This window comes from Euprymna scolopes, chromosome 40, assembly GCF_053919585.1.
Source record: "Euprymna scolopes isolate OS-2025 chromosome 40, ASM5391958v1, whole genome shotgun sequence".
Lineage (NCBI taxonomy): Eukaryota > Metazoa > Mollusca > Cephalopoda > Sepiida > Sepiolidae > Euprymna > Euprymna scolopes.
Window position 1 is genome coordinate 14,273,846 of NC_136521.1, and position 15,821 is coordinate 14,289,666.

Genomic DNA, 15,821 nt, shown 5'->3' on the forward strand with positions numbered 1-15,821 from the left:
TTTTTTTTTTTTCTGTTTTAGCAAAAGGCAATTATTACTATTACTTCCCAAACAATGTCTGCTTCTTGATTTTTTTTTTCTTACTGTTCTTTTCATCTGCCATGAGATTAACAAAACCCTGCCGTTTCAACACCAGCTCAAAAGTCTCTTGTGGTGGTGGCAAGAGACTTTTAAGCTAATGTTGAGATGGCGGGGTTTTATTAATCTCATAGCAGACGAAATGGACAGTTCATCTTGCCTGGCACACACTTTTCTTTTCTCTTCGACCACACCCCGGGCATAATCAACCATTTCTCGTCTTCAGCATTGCATGTTCATCTTTCCCAGCAGCACTTTTCTTCTCTCCAACCATGTGCTGTCCTTTTTTCTCTTTTTCTTGTGATGCAAGCTTGCACACACTAATTTGCATATGTGCTCAAACATTGCTGCTACTGCTAATATCGTTGCTAGCCATCTATCCTTTGGCTGCTGCTGCTATTTTCACACATGCTCGTGTGTGTTCTGATACAGTCTCCTTTCTAACTAAAATTTTATTTCTTTTTCTGTATAAGTTTTAATAATGCGCAAATATTAAAAAAAAAAAAATGTGTCTGCTGTATCTTTTTTTAATTTTTTTTATTTTCAAATTTCTTTTTAGTGTGATCTTTCGACACAGATTCTTTCCAACTGCAAACTGTGCTGAAGCTTTCCAATCAATCATGGCAGGAACTGTTGATGAAACTTATTCCAAACCGATTTACGTTGATGGGAAATATAATAACCCTTTCCCGACCTGGAAAAATCCGCGGACGCTTGACCTATGCAAATACTTCTTCTGTGACGCAGACAATAGTAACATCCCCAGCCAAAAAGTAAGTAATTGTTGATAACTACTCACTCGTAACTGGTGTCTGCTGTCATCCAGGAACGATTGAACTGATTCGTTCTCTGATTCGGATGACATGTTGAATGACAGCCCATGCTGTGGTATTTGTGAGGAGACTAACACCGAACATAGTTAATGACTTGTCCATTCGTTTACCTACTCTTCCCTTTCACTTCTCAAGAAAGTAGAATTTCAAATGCTAAACTCAGAATTTTCAGCCAATAAAAATGATTTGCATTTTTTTTTTAATAACAGAAAACTAATGCAGAATTCCATCTATATATAAAAGCGAAAATGTTTGTATGTGTGTTTGCTTTTTCTGTATGTCTACAAAAGGCTTTTTTCAGAGAAGCGGTCGGTCGGTTCACAACTTTTTAAAACTTTCTATATCACATATAAATCGTAATATCTCACAGTTAACAATGGAGCTCGCCTGTCTATTTAATTTGCTTGACTTCGGGAAGATAAATATTCAACATTTGTCGCTCGCCGCATGTGGATTAGTCTTTTTCCTTTAATAAAAGCGACACTAATTCTGGCGGTATTTTCCGTCTATCGGCGGAAATGTCCGAAAGCAACCACCTTGTATCAATGTGGAAATATTTTCCATATATCAAACAATTGCTATTCAATTTGGACAAGGGGAGCTGTTTCCCCCTACCACCAACGTCTTGGGAAAATAAAAAAAAAAGCATTCCCGCACTAAATGAAATACTACCCCGCAGTCAAAAGTTGACCTCATTAAGTCATTAAAACGTGCACCTGCCAAATCCAAGTAATTAAATAAATTCAAACGTGTTTCCGTTAGCATCTCGCGGTGGCCCAATGTTTTTTTTTTTTTTTTTCACACTTTAATTTCCAACTTTGCCTCAACGGTTCGGGTTCGATCCTCATACTTATCGACCAAAACATTCTTTTTTATTTTAACCCCCCCCCTTGGAGTTTTGATTTACCCAAAACCACACACACCTACAAACACCCAGGCAACGTCGGGTTTTCCTCGCTAGTCTATAATATAAATCTCACCTGCCTGTTTAAATGCATGTATGTATGTATGTCTGCCTAAAACTTTCAACAGAGGCGACGGATTTTCACAAGATTGTTAACATTTTGTAGCTCGATCCTTCGAACAAAAAATATCGAAAAATTGGCCAAAAACATTAATTCTTTCACCCTCAACTGGGCACTTTTCTACAGGGAAGGGTTGTTTTTTTCACCAATATTTTTGAAAGTCATCCCCTCTTTTCGATTGACTAGCCTTAATTTAAACCTTCGTCACTTCCGGTTTGGTGATGGACACAACAACAAAGACATCACTTTTTTTTTTTTTTTCACATTCTTTTCCGCCTTCGTGGTACAGATTTGAGCCTGCCTGCCTATTACCACACCTCCAAACACCCGGGCAACGCCGGGCACCCAGGCTAGTATCAAAATAAAAGGTAATCAACAACAAAGAATAGATCAGCTTTGTCTAAAGGAAACCAGAACACTTTAGCACTGTATTTCGTCCCCGATCCTGGCTTTCACTAAATAGGCCATATTTTTTCGTTTTTACATCATATAATGACTGCTCATTAAGACTCGACCACTCAATGATAAAGGTTTATGGAAATTTGATAAATTAATTTATTTTAAAGGACGACTCTTCAAGAACATGTTCACATGGACTTGAAAACGACCATGTTATAATCATCTGTGAAGCAGCTCCGTGGTATTGTGTTCCATAGACAAGCAGTTCTAGGAAAAAAAACTCTGCTCATGGTATTTTCGCTTAGGTTTAGGCACAGAAAGAAAGTAAGAGAAATTGCTGATAGCTGTTGTAATCTAACTAGTCTAATATATAAATTGCTACATGCCTGTCTGTTTGTTTCCATATTTTAAGCTCTATCTCGTACGAAACTAAAAGTCGCAGAGCGGTACCAGGGGCCTCAAATAAATGTTTTTTTTACGGACCGTTCTTTTATGGGTCCTTAGATGGTTTAAATATTTTTCCAGGGGTGAAAAATGGGTCAAAACTGAAAACAGTTGCTATACATTTTGTACATTCATCTTAGTTTATTTTTAATTTTTAATCAGTTTTTATACGTGTCATGTTGATACAGTTGTAAAATGTCAACACCTGCTTTGAATGCTACAATTTTGATTTTGGTTTCGATTCTAGCTGATGCCACCCAAATACTTTCATTTTTTTACTTTTGAAATCCCAACCGCATAATAATATATATGGAAACTGGACAAATTAAAATGTCATATTTTAGCATTGCCAAAGCAAAGCCGTTCCCCTGCTAGTTAGCAATAAACTAACTCCTTCTCAAAGAGAGAAGGCAAAGCCTGGGAGAGTGAACTTTTAAACTGAAGTTGTGGTTGCTGAATCATGCATGATGATAATTGTTGGCATTTATTTCCACAAAATTTTTCTAGCTTGAATTCTTTCTAGAATGATAGTGGGTATTCACAGGAGGGACCACCTGAAGGTTGCCTACATCTATAAATGAAAATGTTTCCATGGAACAAGCTGGATTTGAACTTGGCAGACTCAGGTTTTCAGTTTGTCATTAATCACTTAACCACCGTCATCTCCTGGAGTTGTGGTTTTGTTTAGAAAGAGAATCCTTCTGTTACAGTACTAGAGATGATGATGATGAACAACAACAACAACAATAATTTAAAAGCAACAATATTTTATTTTATGAAGTTACAATCACATTTGTTGCGGACCAGGATATAATGAATATATAGATGAAACGAATGGAATTGAAGGAAACAAAAAGACTCAATTGATGGATAAGATAAACGTCGTTTATTTACTGTTGAAAGAATGAATGTTTTAGATATAACATGTGTTCATCTCCGCGCGGGTGTAACCATCATTCGTTGCAGGACTGGTGTTGTAGAAAGAAAAGGAAATGTGTGTTCATCTCAAGTTCGGGTCACTATCCTTTGTTCGCGCGTGGGAAAAGAAGTGAGTAATGTAATAGAACGAGAAGTGGCAGTCCATCGTGTAGACAAAGAAAAGGATAGAGGGTTGACGTCAGTTAGCAGTCAGCTACGCGAAGGTGTTCTCAGGGACCAGTAGTAGATAGAGAGAGAAAGAGTGAGAATGTGTATGTACGGTCTGTTAGCTTTTTGTCCCACATAGTAGTAAATGACGTGAGGTATGCGCGGTCGGTCCGTTGACCGACCAGCTCGAAAGCTGGGCCGAAAAGAAAAAAGTTGGAAACAACTTGTCTCTTCCTTTTATAGGTGTTTCCGGTGTGTCTTTTGCGCATGTGTGGATTTCCTTTGAAAGGGAGTGACGTCGTCCTTGTGTGCGTACGTGTGCGCGTGTGTGAGTACATGTGTGTATGTTAGCATGTGTGTATATACACGTGAATGTGAGTGTATGTACGCGAACGTGAATATATGTACGTGTGTGGACGTGGGCGCATATGTTTGTGTGTGCGTATGTATATGACAAGTAATATAGCTTGAGATGTGAATGTGTGTTTTTGTGTGAGACTAGGAAAGGCTCGCGCACATTTGGTTTCTCTACCAAACGACAGTCACTTTTAGCTGTCTGTACCTAGAGCCAATCTTAAACAAACAAAAAAAAAATCCATGCATATTCTTGCTTGAAAATATATCTATCTATATATATATAAAAGTGAAAGTGTCTGTGTGTGTCTGTATACATTTCCCTACGCAATAACTCTGTTAATTTTAAGCCTACAGATTCGAAATTTGATATACAGGGTACTGAGATTTGGGAAAATCGATCTGATTGGTTTTCGGACAGAAATTTGGCGATTAAGGGGTCAAAGTTTAACGATTTGACCTTTGAGAACTCTACCAAATTCCTCCTACAATTTTGAGTCCAAACACGTGAAATTTTAGATATAGATTCCTTGGACATGGATCTTTATTTGAGCCCTAAACAATAACTTTTAAGGGGTCATAATAGGGGTCAAAGTTAAAAAAATTGACCGTTTTTTTTGTTTTGCTCAGCATACACCTCAAAACACCCGGGCAACGCCGGGCTGAAATGTTAGTATATATATATATATAACTCCTGATTGCGTTTTGAATCCCATCAAATCAAAGCATCTCTTTCCAATTGAACACAATTGCTTGTCGGTTAAAAACCCAGAAACTCAGCTGTCTTTAAGGTTAACAGAAAACCTAAAATCTCTTCTTGTCTGTTTTGCTTGAATGTATATATATATATATATATATATCATATATGATATTATTGTCATTCTGGATAGGTCACACAGCAAGTCTACTTGAGAATTATCAGCTGTTTAATCATTGGACATAAAAATTGATTGATCAAAGAGTCTATCAACTTTAGATATATAGCATAATCACCGATTCTTGTTAAATTAAGCAACATTGAGCCTAATCAGTACCAGATGGGTGATCATTTGAGAATACCAGGTGCTGTATGTAGGAGAACACTGACACCTCCCTGCAAGAACTGCTGAAACCTAACATTGCTATCTCTCCTAATGGGAATATACATGTGAATGGGGACCACATGTGAATTTGATAATCTCTTGACACTTCTTCCTTCAGAGGAAACTGGTTTAATCTACCTAGGATCATTGTCACTGGCTGGCTTTTGCTGTAGTGGACATAACATCTGTATTATCTCAAGTGGAATTTTGTTTCTGGATTGGGTGTACTAAGAGTGCCACTTGGCACGAGTGAGGCATACTTTAGCCATGAATTATGTAGTAAGGTATAATTTCAACTTTTAGTTCCGCAAATAGTCTAAAAGAAAGAAAACTGAGAAATATTATTGGCCTTTCTCTGCTTATACCCACCCCTCCCAATAATTGGCTAACTGCTCTAAAGTGCTAAACAGTTCAGGAAATAGGGGGTCATTTACATTAAATTTATATATGAAAGTGATCCTAGCTCACTCTAAATTTTAAAATAACTTTTTTTTTTGCTAGTGAGAAGAGGATAGGAGGAAGTTAATGATTTAGGTGAGAATATTAATCTATGGTAAGCAATTAATGTTTATATATAAAAAGGCAAAATGTGTGTTAGTGTGTGTGTGCATTTTTTCTGTATGTCCGTCAAAGGCTTTTGTCAGGGGGGCGCTTGGTGGGGGGTCACTCGTTCTTAAAACTTTTTACATACTGTCTAGATTATAATATCTATGATTTACAAAGGGAAGTCACGTCTATCTTTTATTTGAACGACTTTTACGCACTATTTTCACAATATTTCTTTGTCTACATGTGTTTCTTTGGCTTTTCAGCATAAAAAACTCCCTGACACCCGTGCTAGGGACGTCCACAAAAGCAATAAGGTTTGTGGGGGAAACCCCTTGTATCAGACAATTGCTATTCCCCTTTTTATGGGGAGCTGATCCACTCCTCCCGGTCCTGGACATGACCTTAAACTATATTCAATGGTGAGGCCCAAGCTTGTGGGTTTTGGGGAGTGTGGAGCCATCCTTTAATTGCCATTGCTCCCAGGTCCACTCTGACCTGGAGTGGTAGTACCTGTTAGGGTCCCAACTATGGGTTAAATTGAAACTGACTTGACAAAAAACAAATATATTCTATTAAAAACTTTTCTTCAAAATCACCGGATTCGGCATTAAATAACCTGAAAAGGGTTGATATGCTGTAAAACAAAACCAACCAACCAATCCCCCCCCCTCCCAACGTCTTGGGGAACCACGCAGCTAAAGTTGTGGAAACAAAAACGAAAACACTGCCTCGCAGCAAAAGTTAAGTGCGGGATTTCATTCCCTCTATGGCGTGATGTTTGACCTTATTATATTCACGCGCCTGTTCCGTTAAGTTTTTAAACGTTAAATTAAAATGTTTTTCATTCCTCACCCTTCGTGGCTGAGCGGGTAAGATACCAGTCTTTTTTTTCTCTTTCTTTTCCACCTTTGCGTCAAGGCTTCGGGTTTGAACCTATCTTCCTACCAAAACTTTTTTTTCTTTTACACCTCCAAAACACCTCGGCAATGCCAGGCACCCCCGCTAGTCTATTATGTAAATCTTACCTGTCTGTTTAAATATATGTATGTATGTATGTCTGCCTAAAACTTTTGACAGAGGTGACAGATTTTCATGAGAGCGGTATCATTTTGAAGATCAACCCTTTGGATGACAAACATCAAAAAATTGGCTAAAGACATTAATCCCTCGCCCGCTACTACCATTATTTTTACCCCTCTCTCAACTGCCCACTGTTGTTTTGATTCCCCCCTCCTCCTGCTACTACCACTTTTTTTTTTTAACACCTCTCCACCTGGACTTTCTATTGTTATTTACTCCCCCCCTCTCCACCTTCACACCCGGAATAGCCGGGTACCCCTGCTAGTCTATAATAAAGCCATTTTTTTTTTTTTTTTCAGGAACTTGACATGATGCTTCCACTGCATCAACCTGATTTCAATGAATTCCGGTCATCTCCCGTTAATGGAACACGGGTTGTCTGGCTTGGCCATGCGACAATGTTGGTACAATTTGATGGTGTGACGATCCTCACCGACCCAATCTTCAGCAAAAGATGTGCACCCTTACAGTTTGTCGGTCCAAAACGTTACCGAGATGCCCCATGTCGGGTGGAAGATTTACCCCACATCGACATGGTGGTCATCAGTCACAACCATTACGACCACATGGATTACAACTCGATTGTCGAGCTGGAGGCGAAATTTGGTCCACGGTTGCACTGGTTTGTCCCCGAGGGTAATAAGCGATGGATGGAAGAGAGTGGTTGTAAGAATGTTACGGAAATGACGTGGTGGCAAGAGGAGACGCTCTTTGATCATCCGGGGATCACGGTGGCGTGCACCCCCAGTCAACACTGGAGTTCACGAGCAGGACTTTTGGACATGTATCAGGTAAGAACTGTCTCGATAATTCGACTAATCGGGGAAACATCATCGTATTCGTTTAATTATCTGTTGTACGTGCTGACATGTGTTGAACATCTTTTAGAGATGGACAACAAGGGGGTGGGACACCTGGCTTTGCTTAAATATATTTTAATTTATTCGGATTTTGTATATATTATATATATATATATTTTGCATATATTATATATATATATATATATATATATATATTTTGCATATATTATATATATATATATTTTGCATATATTATATATATATATATATATATATATATTTTGCATATATTATATATATATATATTTTGCATATATTATATATATATATATATATATATATTTTGCATATATTATATATATATATATTTTGCATATATTATATATATATATATATATATATATATATATTTTGTATATATATATATATATATATATATATATATATATATATTTTAAGCCCCCCCTCTTTGGGTAGAGCACTGTCATAAATAATCTCACCCGCTACTTAATTGGCTGAAAATGCGAAGCTCGTTGTTTGTTTGTTTACAAACATGCGATTTGAGCACTATAAAAGTGGTGGAAGGTGTCTATTTAAATAGACATTCCTACGAGTTATTTACGGGCGTCAATTCCATGATCGAGTGGGAGAACCGCCGACTGTCAACACGACGGTTCTAGGTTCAATCCTTGGCTTGGAAGAGATGCTGGTCTAGTGGCACTGATGAGTTGTGATACAACGAAACAAGACTGTATGTCGATGACTACAAATATATATATATATATATATATTGTATATAATAGAGTCGTGATGGTGCTTGTGGATTTTTGGTACCGCACTATTTTTAAATAGTTTTTTTCAGGTTAAATTCAAGTCTATTGCCAAGGTCGCAGGAAAGATGGTGGGATCCTTCTACCGCTCCAGAAGATATCTCACTACTGATGCAATTCTCTATCTATATAAAAGCCAAGTACGGCCAAGGATGGAATACTGTTGCCATATCTGGGCAGGAGCTGCCAAAAACAGCCTATCATGCCTTGACAGAGTACAAAATAGACTTCGTGGTTTAGTGGGGGATGCCCTTTTCTCTACCCTGCAACCCCTCTCCCACAGAAGAGACGTTGCGAGCCTATCCTTGTTTTATCGTTATTTTCATGGCAGGTGCTCGTCTGAACTCCAATCCCTGGTCCCCCCTCGCCAATCTTTCACGAAAAACACCCGTCTAGCTGAATCCACTGTGAAAAATTTCCCCCACTCTATATCTGTGCCTAAATCAAAACGCGGATTTCATGAGCAAAGCTTCTTTCTTAGAACTGCACGCCTGTGGAACTCTGTTCCGTCTGCCTGCTTCCCTCCGGACTACGACTTGGATGTCTTCAAGTCTAATGTTAACAAATTCCTAATGAACCGCCCCCCTAATTAAACACTTCATAAAATCTCCTCACTAACGTGATGTACTTACAATAACCCTTATCCCTGAGTGGCTTCCGGGCCTTGATAAGTGGTGATCACTGTGTAAAAAAAAAAAAGAAAAAAAAAAAAGTTTCACGTATCTTTTTTTTTTTTTATTAAATTGTTAGGTGGAAGCACAGAATAGTTACAAAATACCCTGCCCTCCTATCTTTCGAAATAGTAACGTTATTATTTCAGCATGGTACCAAAAATACATAACTACCATTGTGATTTCAAAAGTAAAAAACAAAAGGTATTCAGGGGCCATCAGTTTGAATCCAAACCAAAACTGTAGCATTCAAAGATAGTAACGTTACCACTGCACCAATGTGACACACATATAAACTGATTAAAAATTAAAAATAAACTAAGATGAATGTGCAAGATGTTTAACGATTTTTTTTTTTTAATTTTGACCCATTTTTGACTTCTTAAAAACAATTTAAAAAAAAAATGGCCCGGAAATGCACCTAGAGCTACTCTGTCATTTTTAGTTTAGGAGGAGATAGAGTTTGAAAATATGGAGACAGACAGACCAACAGACTGATGGTCGTTTATATATTAGACTTTCAAACTTATCTATCTCTGGCCAGGTCTTTATCCGTCTTTCTCTTAAATCCATCCCTATCACTACTTTCTGTATTTTCTTTGGTCTTCCGCTGTTCTATGTTTACTAACCCAAGAACTCTCACTTTTTTAAAAATAATTCATAATTGTATCCTTAGTATCGCTCATATTGACGATCTAACCTTCAAGGACCTGTGGATTAGACGTCAGATTTATAAGAGGCATCCTAAGTGGGGAGTTGAGCAGCAAGGGCAGGAGCTGCTTGAAGCAGCTTATCCTGCCTTGACAGAGTTCAAAATATAGCTTAGTGGGGGATGCCCTTCTCTCTTCCCTGAAACCTCTTTCCCACAAAAGAGACATTGCGAGCATATCCCTGCTTTATCGTTATTTTCATGGAAAGTGCTCGTCTGAGCTTCAATCTATGGTCCCCCCCTCGCCAAACTTTCACGAAAAACGATCTTGTGCGATTCCACAAGACCACACCTTATAAAGCCACAGCCGTCATCTTTAATCTTTCTCTCTCTCTCTCTCAGATTCCACCTAAAGGAAAGTTGTATAGCCACACAAGGCACACACACATGGCCGCTTGCTTTTTTGATTATTACGTTCAATTCTACAGTTTCATATGCTGGCATGTGTTGGATAGCTTTTAGAAATTTACTTCTAAAGTAACTTATCTCTGGCCAAGTCTTTATTTATCCTTCTTTTCTCTAACGTGTTATTTTATAACTTCCTTTCATGTTTTTCTTAGTCTTCACCTGTGAACTAACCCTGCTACTTTAACTGTTCTATATCTACTAATCCAAGAACTCAAATCCATTCTTTCAACGTGACCAAAGCAATGAAGTCTCCTGTTTTGCACACAACCCTCTATATTGTCCAGACTTAATCTTCCTCTGATGTTATCTCATCGAGACTGTTTTTAGACTTGTATATTACATATCATTTGTATCATTTTCATATCATTTCTCTCCATGCAACACATGTCCTCAATCTTTGCTGGCCAGGTTTTACTTCGTACATATACCTGACTTTTGTGGAGACTCATCCATATATAAGATATGAACTGTTCCGAACTGCATAAATAAACCGAGAAATACCGACTCTCATGGTTGTGATGGTGGTGGTGTGGGTATTTCATAGTACACCAGTCAAAGTTCATCTTGATGTTAAGTACTACGACTGTTGTTCTTTGTATATTTTGTTTTTGTTTTCAGTATAAATACATTGTTTTAACCAGATATTTTTTTTTTAACAAGTAAATTTCCATTTATCAAGGTCAAAGGCCATTCGAGGATAAGGGTTAATGAGATAGAATAATGATCAGTTGGAGGATGAAAAATATTATGAGAAGATTTCGAATGATTGATGGGATAGTCCAAGTTTGAATATTGTTGGAATTGTTCATAACAGGAATATGAATTTGAAGACCATTATGTTGGAATCTGCAGAGAAGCGGTCCTTTAGTAATGTGGTCCATAAATGACTTTTAGAATAGTGTTTGAGGACTCCCCCATACACAAGATATAAACTCTTCCAGACTGTATAAATAAACCGAGAGCTACTGACTCTCGTGATGTGTGTGTTAGGGTTAGGGTTGTGTGTGTGTGTGTGCATACTTTGTAATATGCCATCTTGGATTAATTACTACGACTCTTGTTCTTTGTATATTTGGTTTTGTTTGAAATACATATACCTTTTTCTAACCCATGTCCATGTCTTCCATAGTGACCTTTCCAGGCCACAACACTAATAGGTCGACAATGGTATCACTTTGCTGGTTAGTAATGACCAAAGTTCCCTGAATGTACTCCATCGACTTTTAACTCTTGCGGTCAAACTAACAACGGCTCCTCTTTGTGGTTACATTGACCGAAATGTTGTGAAAATGACACTCAAGATGAGAACAGTAGTCCGAAGAATTCAAATGATACAAATAACCAATCCTCATCTCAAAAATTCAGAAACATAAAGTGGTTATCTCGCAGCTTACCAGTAATTCCACTACACTTCTTGTTTTTAAGTAACACCAAACTCCCTTTTTCCAAACTGAGCAGAAAAACTTGCATACATATCGTAATCATCTTTCAGATTATTAGTTCTTGTATGTACGGCACAATCATGCTGATACACCGGTTTTCATCAGATCACCGAAGTTAAGCAATGTTGAGCCTGGCCAGTACCAGATGGGTGACCATTTGGGAAGGCTAGGTGCTGTGCTTTCCGCTTATCTCGGCATTTGTTTCCAGTCATCCTGAACCTCCACTTGCCACTGGTATTCAACAATGTCGACTCAGGAGAGGTGTGGTTGGAGATTGTGCAATTCTTGCCACAAAAATTTCATGTGCTGGCACCCTTACAGTGGGTATCCATAGTCTGTCAAGACTGAAGGAAGTCCTTGTAAGTACTTGAAAAAATTATGCGGCATCTAACTCCCTTTCTACAAACTAAACAGGGAAACATTTGTGCTTTCCAACACTTTGATCATTGAATGAATAGAATTCAAGATGGCTGTCACCTGGAATTTTGTAATGCAAATAGCAGCCTTGACTTTGTTATAAAAAATCAAGATTGAGTGAAATAAAACGAACCAAATAAAAACTGGCAAGACAATGAAACAACTGTTATTAATATTTCTATGAGTAAAGAGAAATTAAAAAGAAAATAGTTTAAGCAACTTTTATATTTACTTATGTAGAATAAATGCAAGAAAATTTATTTATGTAGAATAAATGCAAGAAAATTTATTTATGTAGAATAAATGCAAGAAAATTTATTTATGTAGAATAAATGCAAGAAAATTTACTTATGTAGAATAAATGCAAGAAAAAAAAAACATGGAAAATAATTAATAAAAAGTAATTCACTGTTTGAAACCTCTGATAATAATTTAAAATTTAACGGTTAGAAAGACCAGACCAGTGTGAAATTGTTCCTGTTTACAATGCCTCCCCACGGGACAGAGTTAGACACCAGGGTCGTTTTTTAACATGGAGAAAAGGAACAAAAATAAAAATTGTCTCAGTCGTGAAGGATTTCTCCTCCACTGACAAAGAACAAGAAATTGAAATGCAGCATCTGAAGAACAGATACTACACTTTGATCTTGTCCCGGAGGCCAAGTTGACCAGTGTGAAATTATTTTTAATAAATATTGATATTTATTAAAAAAAATTTTTTAATTTGTTTTCTTCTTTCAAATTTTTTATTGTAATCGGACATCTAAACATCACTTGTGACTTAACTACAAAATCTCAAGTCATGCTAGGGATTACCACCACCACTATGGCATATAAGAGGAAGAAAAAGAAGAAAAAACCCAAACAAAACAAAAACAGAAGAACAACTGTCCAATTTCCGTAAATTACTATTTTAAAATTTAAAAAAAAAAAAAATCATGTCAATTTTATCTCTTCTCTATCTCTTCTCTTTTCTATCTTCTATCTATATAAATAAAATGAACTCATTTTTTCCCGTCTGATTTTGACATTAATAGGATTAAAAATCAAGATATTTCATGCAAATATAATATGCACAAACGGCAGAACAATATCTGAGGTGTGTTATAGACTTATTATTTCTCAAATTCCTCGATAATCTTAGATTTCTATACTTTTTCTGCTGAGAAGTCACGGCCAAAATCGGTTAAGATCAATGGAAGTGGTAAAATATTTTCTCTCTAATAAATTCCTCCTCCCCCTGCCACCACTTAACACCGTTTGGGGATCGTTCACAAGGAACAGTTGAGAAGAGAACACCGGTTTGGCTTCATAGTTCTTTCATGTGAAGTTATTTAAAATCACTAAACTAAGCTGCAGTGCTCTGTGGCGTAGTGGTTAGCATGCTGGACAATTCACATTATATTTTCACGTTCGTGCCGACCTACCGTAGTCGTTTTTTTTTTTTTTTTTTTTTTTTTTTTTCCTAAACAACTGGAATGGACTTTTCTTGGTGGCCGAACTGTTAACGTTGCAGGTTTTTTTTTTTTTGGTTTTTTTTCACACTTTATTTTCCTACTTTTACTCATGACTCCGGGTTTGATCCTTCCTACTTACCTACCATAACATTTTTTAAAACAATTTCACACTCGTCTGATCTTTCTAACCGTTAAATCTTAAAATGAAAAATAATTAACGTTATCACAGTAACATCAGTGCATAAGTACCTTAAGAACTTTTAAACAACTTTTATTTAAAAAAATTTGTTAAAAATAAATGTTGTGTAAATTATTTTCCTTTTAATTTCTTTTTACTTGTTTCATTGTCTGTTTCCAACTTGTCAGGTTTGTCTTGTTTCGTCCCGTTTCATTGGAACTTGATTTTTGATTGCTAGGTCAAGGCTGCTACTTGTGCTATGAAATTGCAAGTGGCAGCCATCTTCATTTTTACTCCTTCAATGTTTACGCATTTTAATTGCGCTTTCTCGAGTTTCGATGGGTGAAATAAATTAACCTTTTTAGCAGGAAATGACTCCACATGTAATAATGTTTAAGATAAGAAACATTTTTAATGCCTTCACAGACTTATTTTTCTCATATCACTTACAAACTTTATTTAGTGACATCACCGACTGGCTTTACTTTGTCAGGAGATCAAAAATTATTTACAAAAAAAAAGGACTGAGTAATTCATTTCTGTTTGTCTGTTTGCTTGTTTTCACTTTACTCAATAACCACGCCTTGAATATTTTTGAAATTTTGCACAAACATTAGTCATGGTGAAAGTAATATATTGCCTGAATGGATTTTCCGGGTAACCCTGATTGCCCCCCCCCCACCTCCCAGGAGCCATTATAGGGGTAAAATTTCTCCCAAATCATTTGTCCGTTCGTACTTTTCCCAATAACCACTCCTTGAATTTTTTTGAAATTTTGTATAAACATTAGTCCTGGTGAAAGTAAATTTTTTACTTGTGGAGTGGACCCTGCGTGCGTGGCTTGTTTAATTATATTATAGAAATTAGAAAGCCAAATAACGTTGTGTGTTTGCGTTTTTTTCTCCAAAATAAATAATTTATTTATCTTAAAGAATTCAAATACGAAACAACTTTTTTCCAAGAGTCAATACTTTTTTTATGTTTTCATTTTGTGTTTTTAGACTCTTTGGAGCAGTTGGTGTGTGATTGGACCAACGCAAAGGTTCTACTTTGCAGGAGACACAGGTTATTGTGAAGCGTTTAAACAGATTGGACGTCGTTATGGACCATTTTCTCTTGCAGGAATCCCGATTGGAGCATACCAACCCAGGTAAGATATTATTCAGATTATATTTATTCTTGTTGGGTTTGGTTTGTTTGATTTTATAGCATATCAATTCTTTTTGGATTATTCAATGCCAAAACACTATATTCATGTACTAGCAACAGCAGCAGATTAAACCACCACCCTTCCTGCATGAATGAGTTAGGAGCATAAGTTTTTTAAGAGCTTATTAAGGGTTTCTTCAGTAGATACTGATAGATTATTATGCCTTTGCACGTATGAGCAAATTAATTTTTGGTTCCCCCGATTTATCGGAGAGGGACCTATGTTTTCTGTGCATCAGTGTGTCCGGACTATTGTCAGATAACTATCAACTAGTTTTTCCTGAAATTTTGCCACAAATTGTATTTCATTAAATAGATGTGTACAGTGAAAAAATTCTTTTTACAAAAATTCCTGTTGCGCCCCCAGGGGTTCAAAAGAGGTCAAAAATGCCCCCAAATGGCCAAAAATGACAAATTTTACCCCATAACTTTTGATCCATCCATTAGATTTTTTTTTGAAACTTGGTTAAAATGTGGAGCCCATTGTTCTTATTCTAAATCCATTATGGGTGATCCTGGCAAAATTCTGGTTCACATCGCCGGGGACTTTCAGTGCTAAAACAACTCTTTATGTGGCTCTTTTTTCCTATTTCTCAACAAAAACTGACTATATAGTGGTTTTTCATGGTGGTTAACTCAAATATACATGTGTTATGGCCTGAAACTGCACCGTTAGCTATTTACACTGAGATTCGGCATCTCCAGGGGCTCAAAAGAGGTCAAAAATATCCCAAAATGGCAAAAAATGACACTTTTTGACCCATAGCGTT

At 36.8% G+C, this 15,821-nt stretch overlaps 1 protein-coding gene and 1 pseudogene across 2 annotated transcripts in view; both read left to right on the forward strand.

Annotated features, from left to right (window-relative positions):
- The window catches only part of LOC145265383 (N-acyl-phosphatidylethanolamine-hydrolyzing phospholipase D-like), a 49,735-nt gene that overhangs the window by 24,920 nt on the left and 8,994 nt on the right, over nucleotides 1–15,821 (forward strand). For both annotated transcript variants that reach the window (XM_080121182.1, XM_080121181.1), the window contains exons 2-4: nucleotides 638–851; nucleotides 7,230–7,721; nucleotides 14,844–14,992. In XM_080121182.1, coding sequence (XP_079977308.1) covers nucleotides 699–851; nucleotides 7,230–7,721; nucleotides 14,844–14,992 — 794 coding nt within the window. In that variant the 5' untranslated portion in view covers nucleotides 638–698. The remainder of the gene's footprint in view (nucleotides 1–637; nucleotides 852–7,229; nucleotides 7,722–14,843; nucleotides 14,993–15,821) is intronic.
- LOC145265777 (5S ribosomal RNA) lies at nucleotides 11,856–11,972 on the forward strand (annotated as a pseudogene).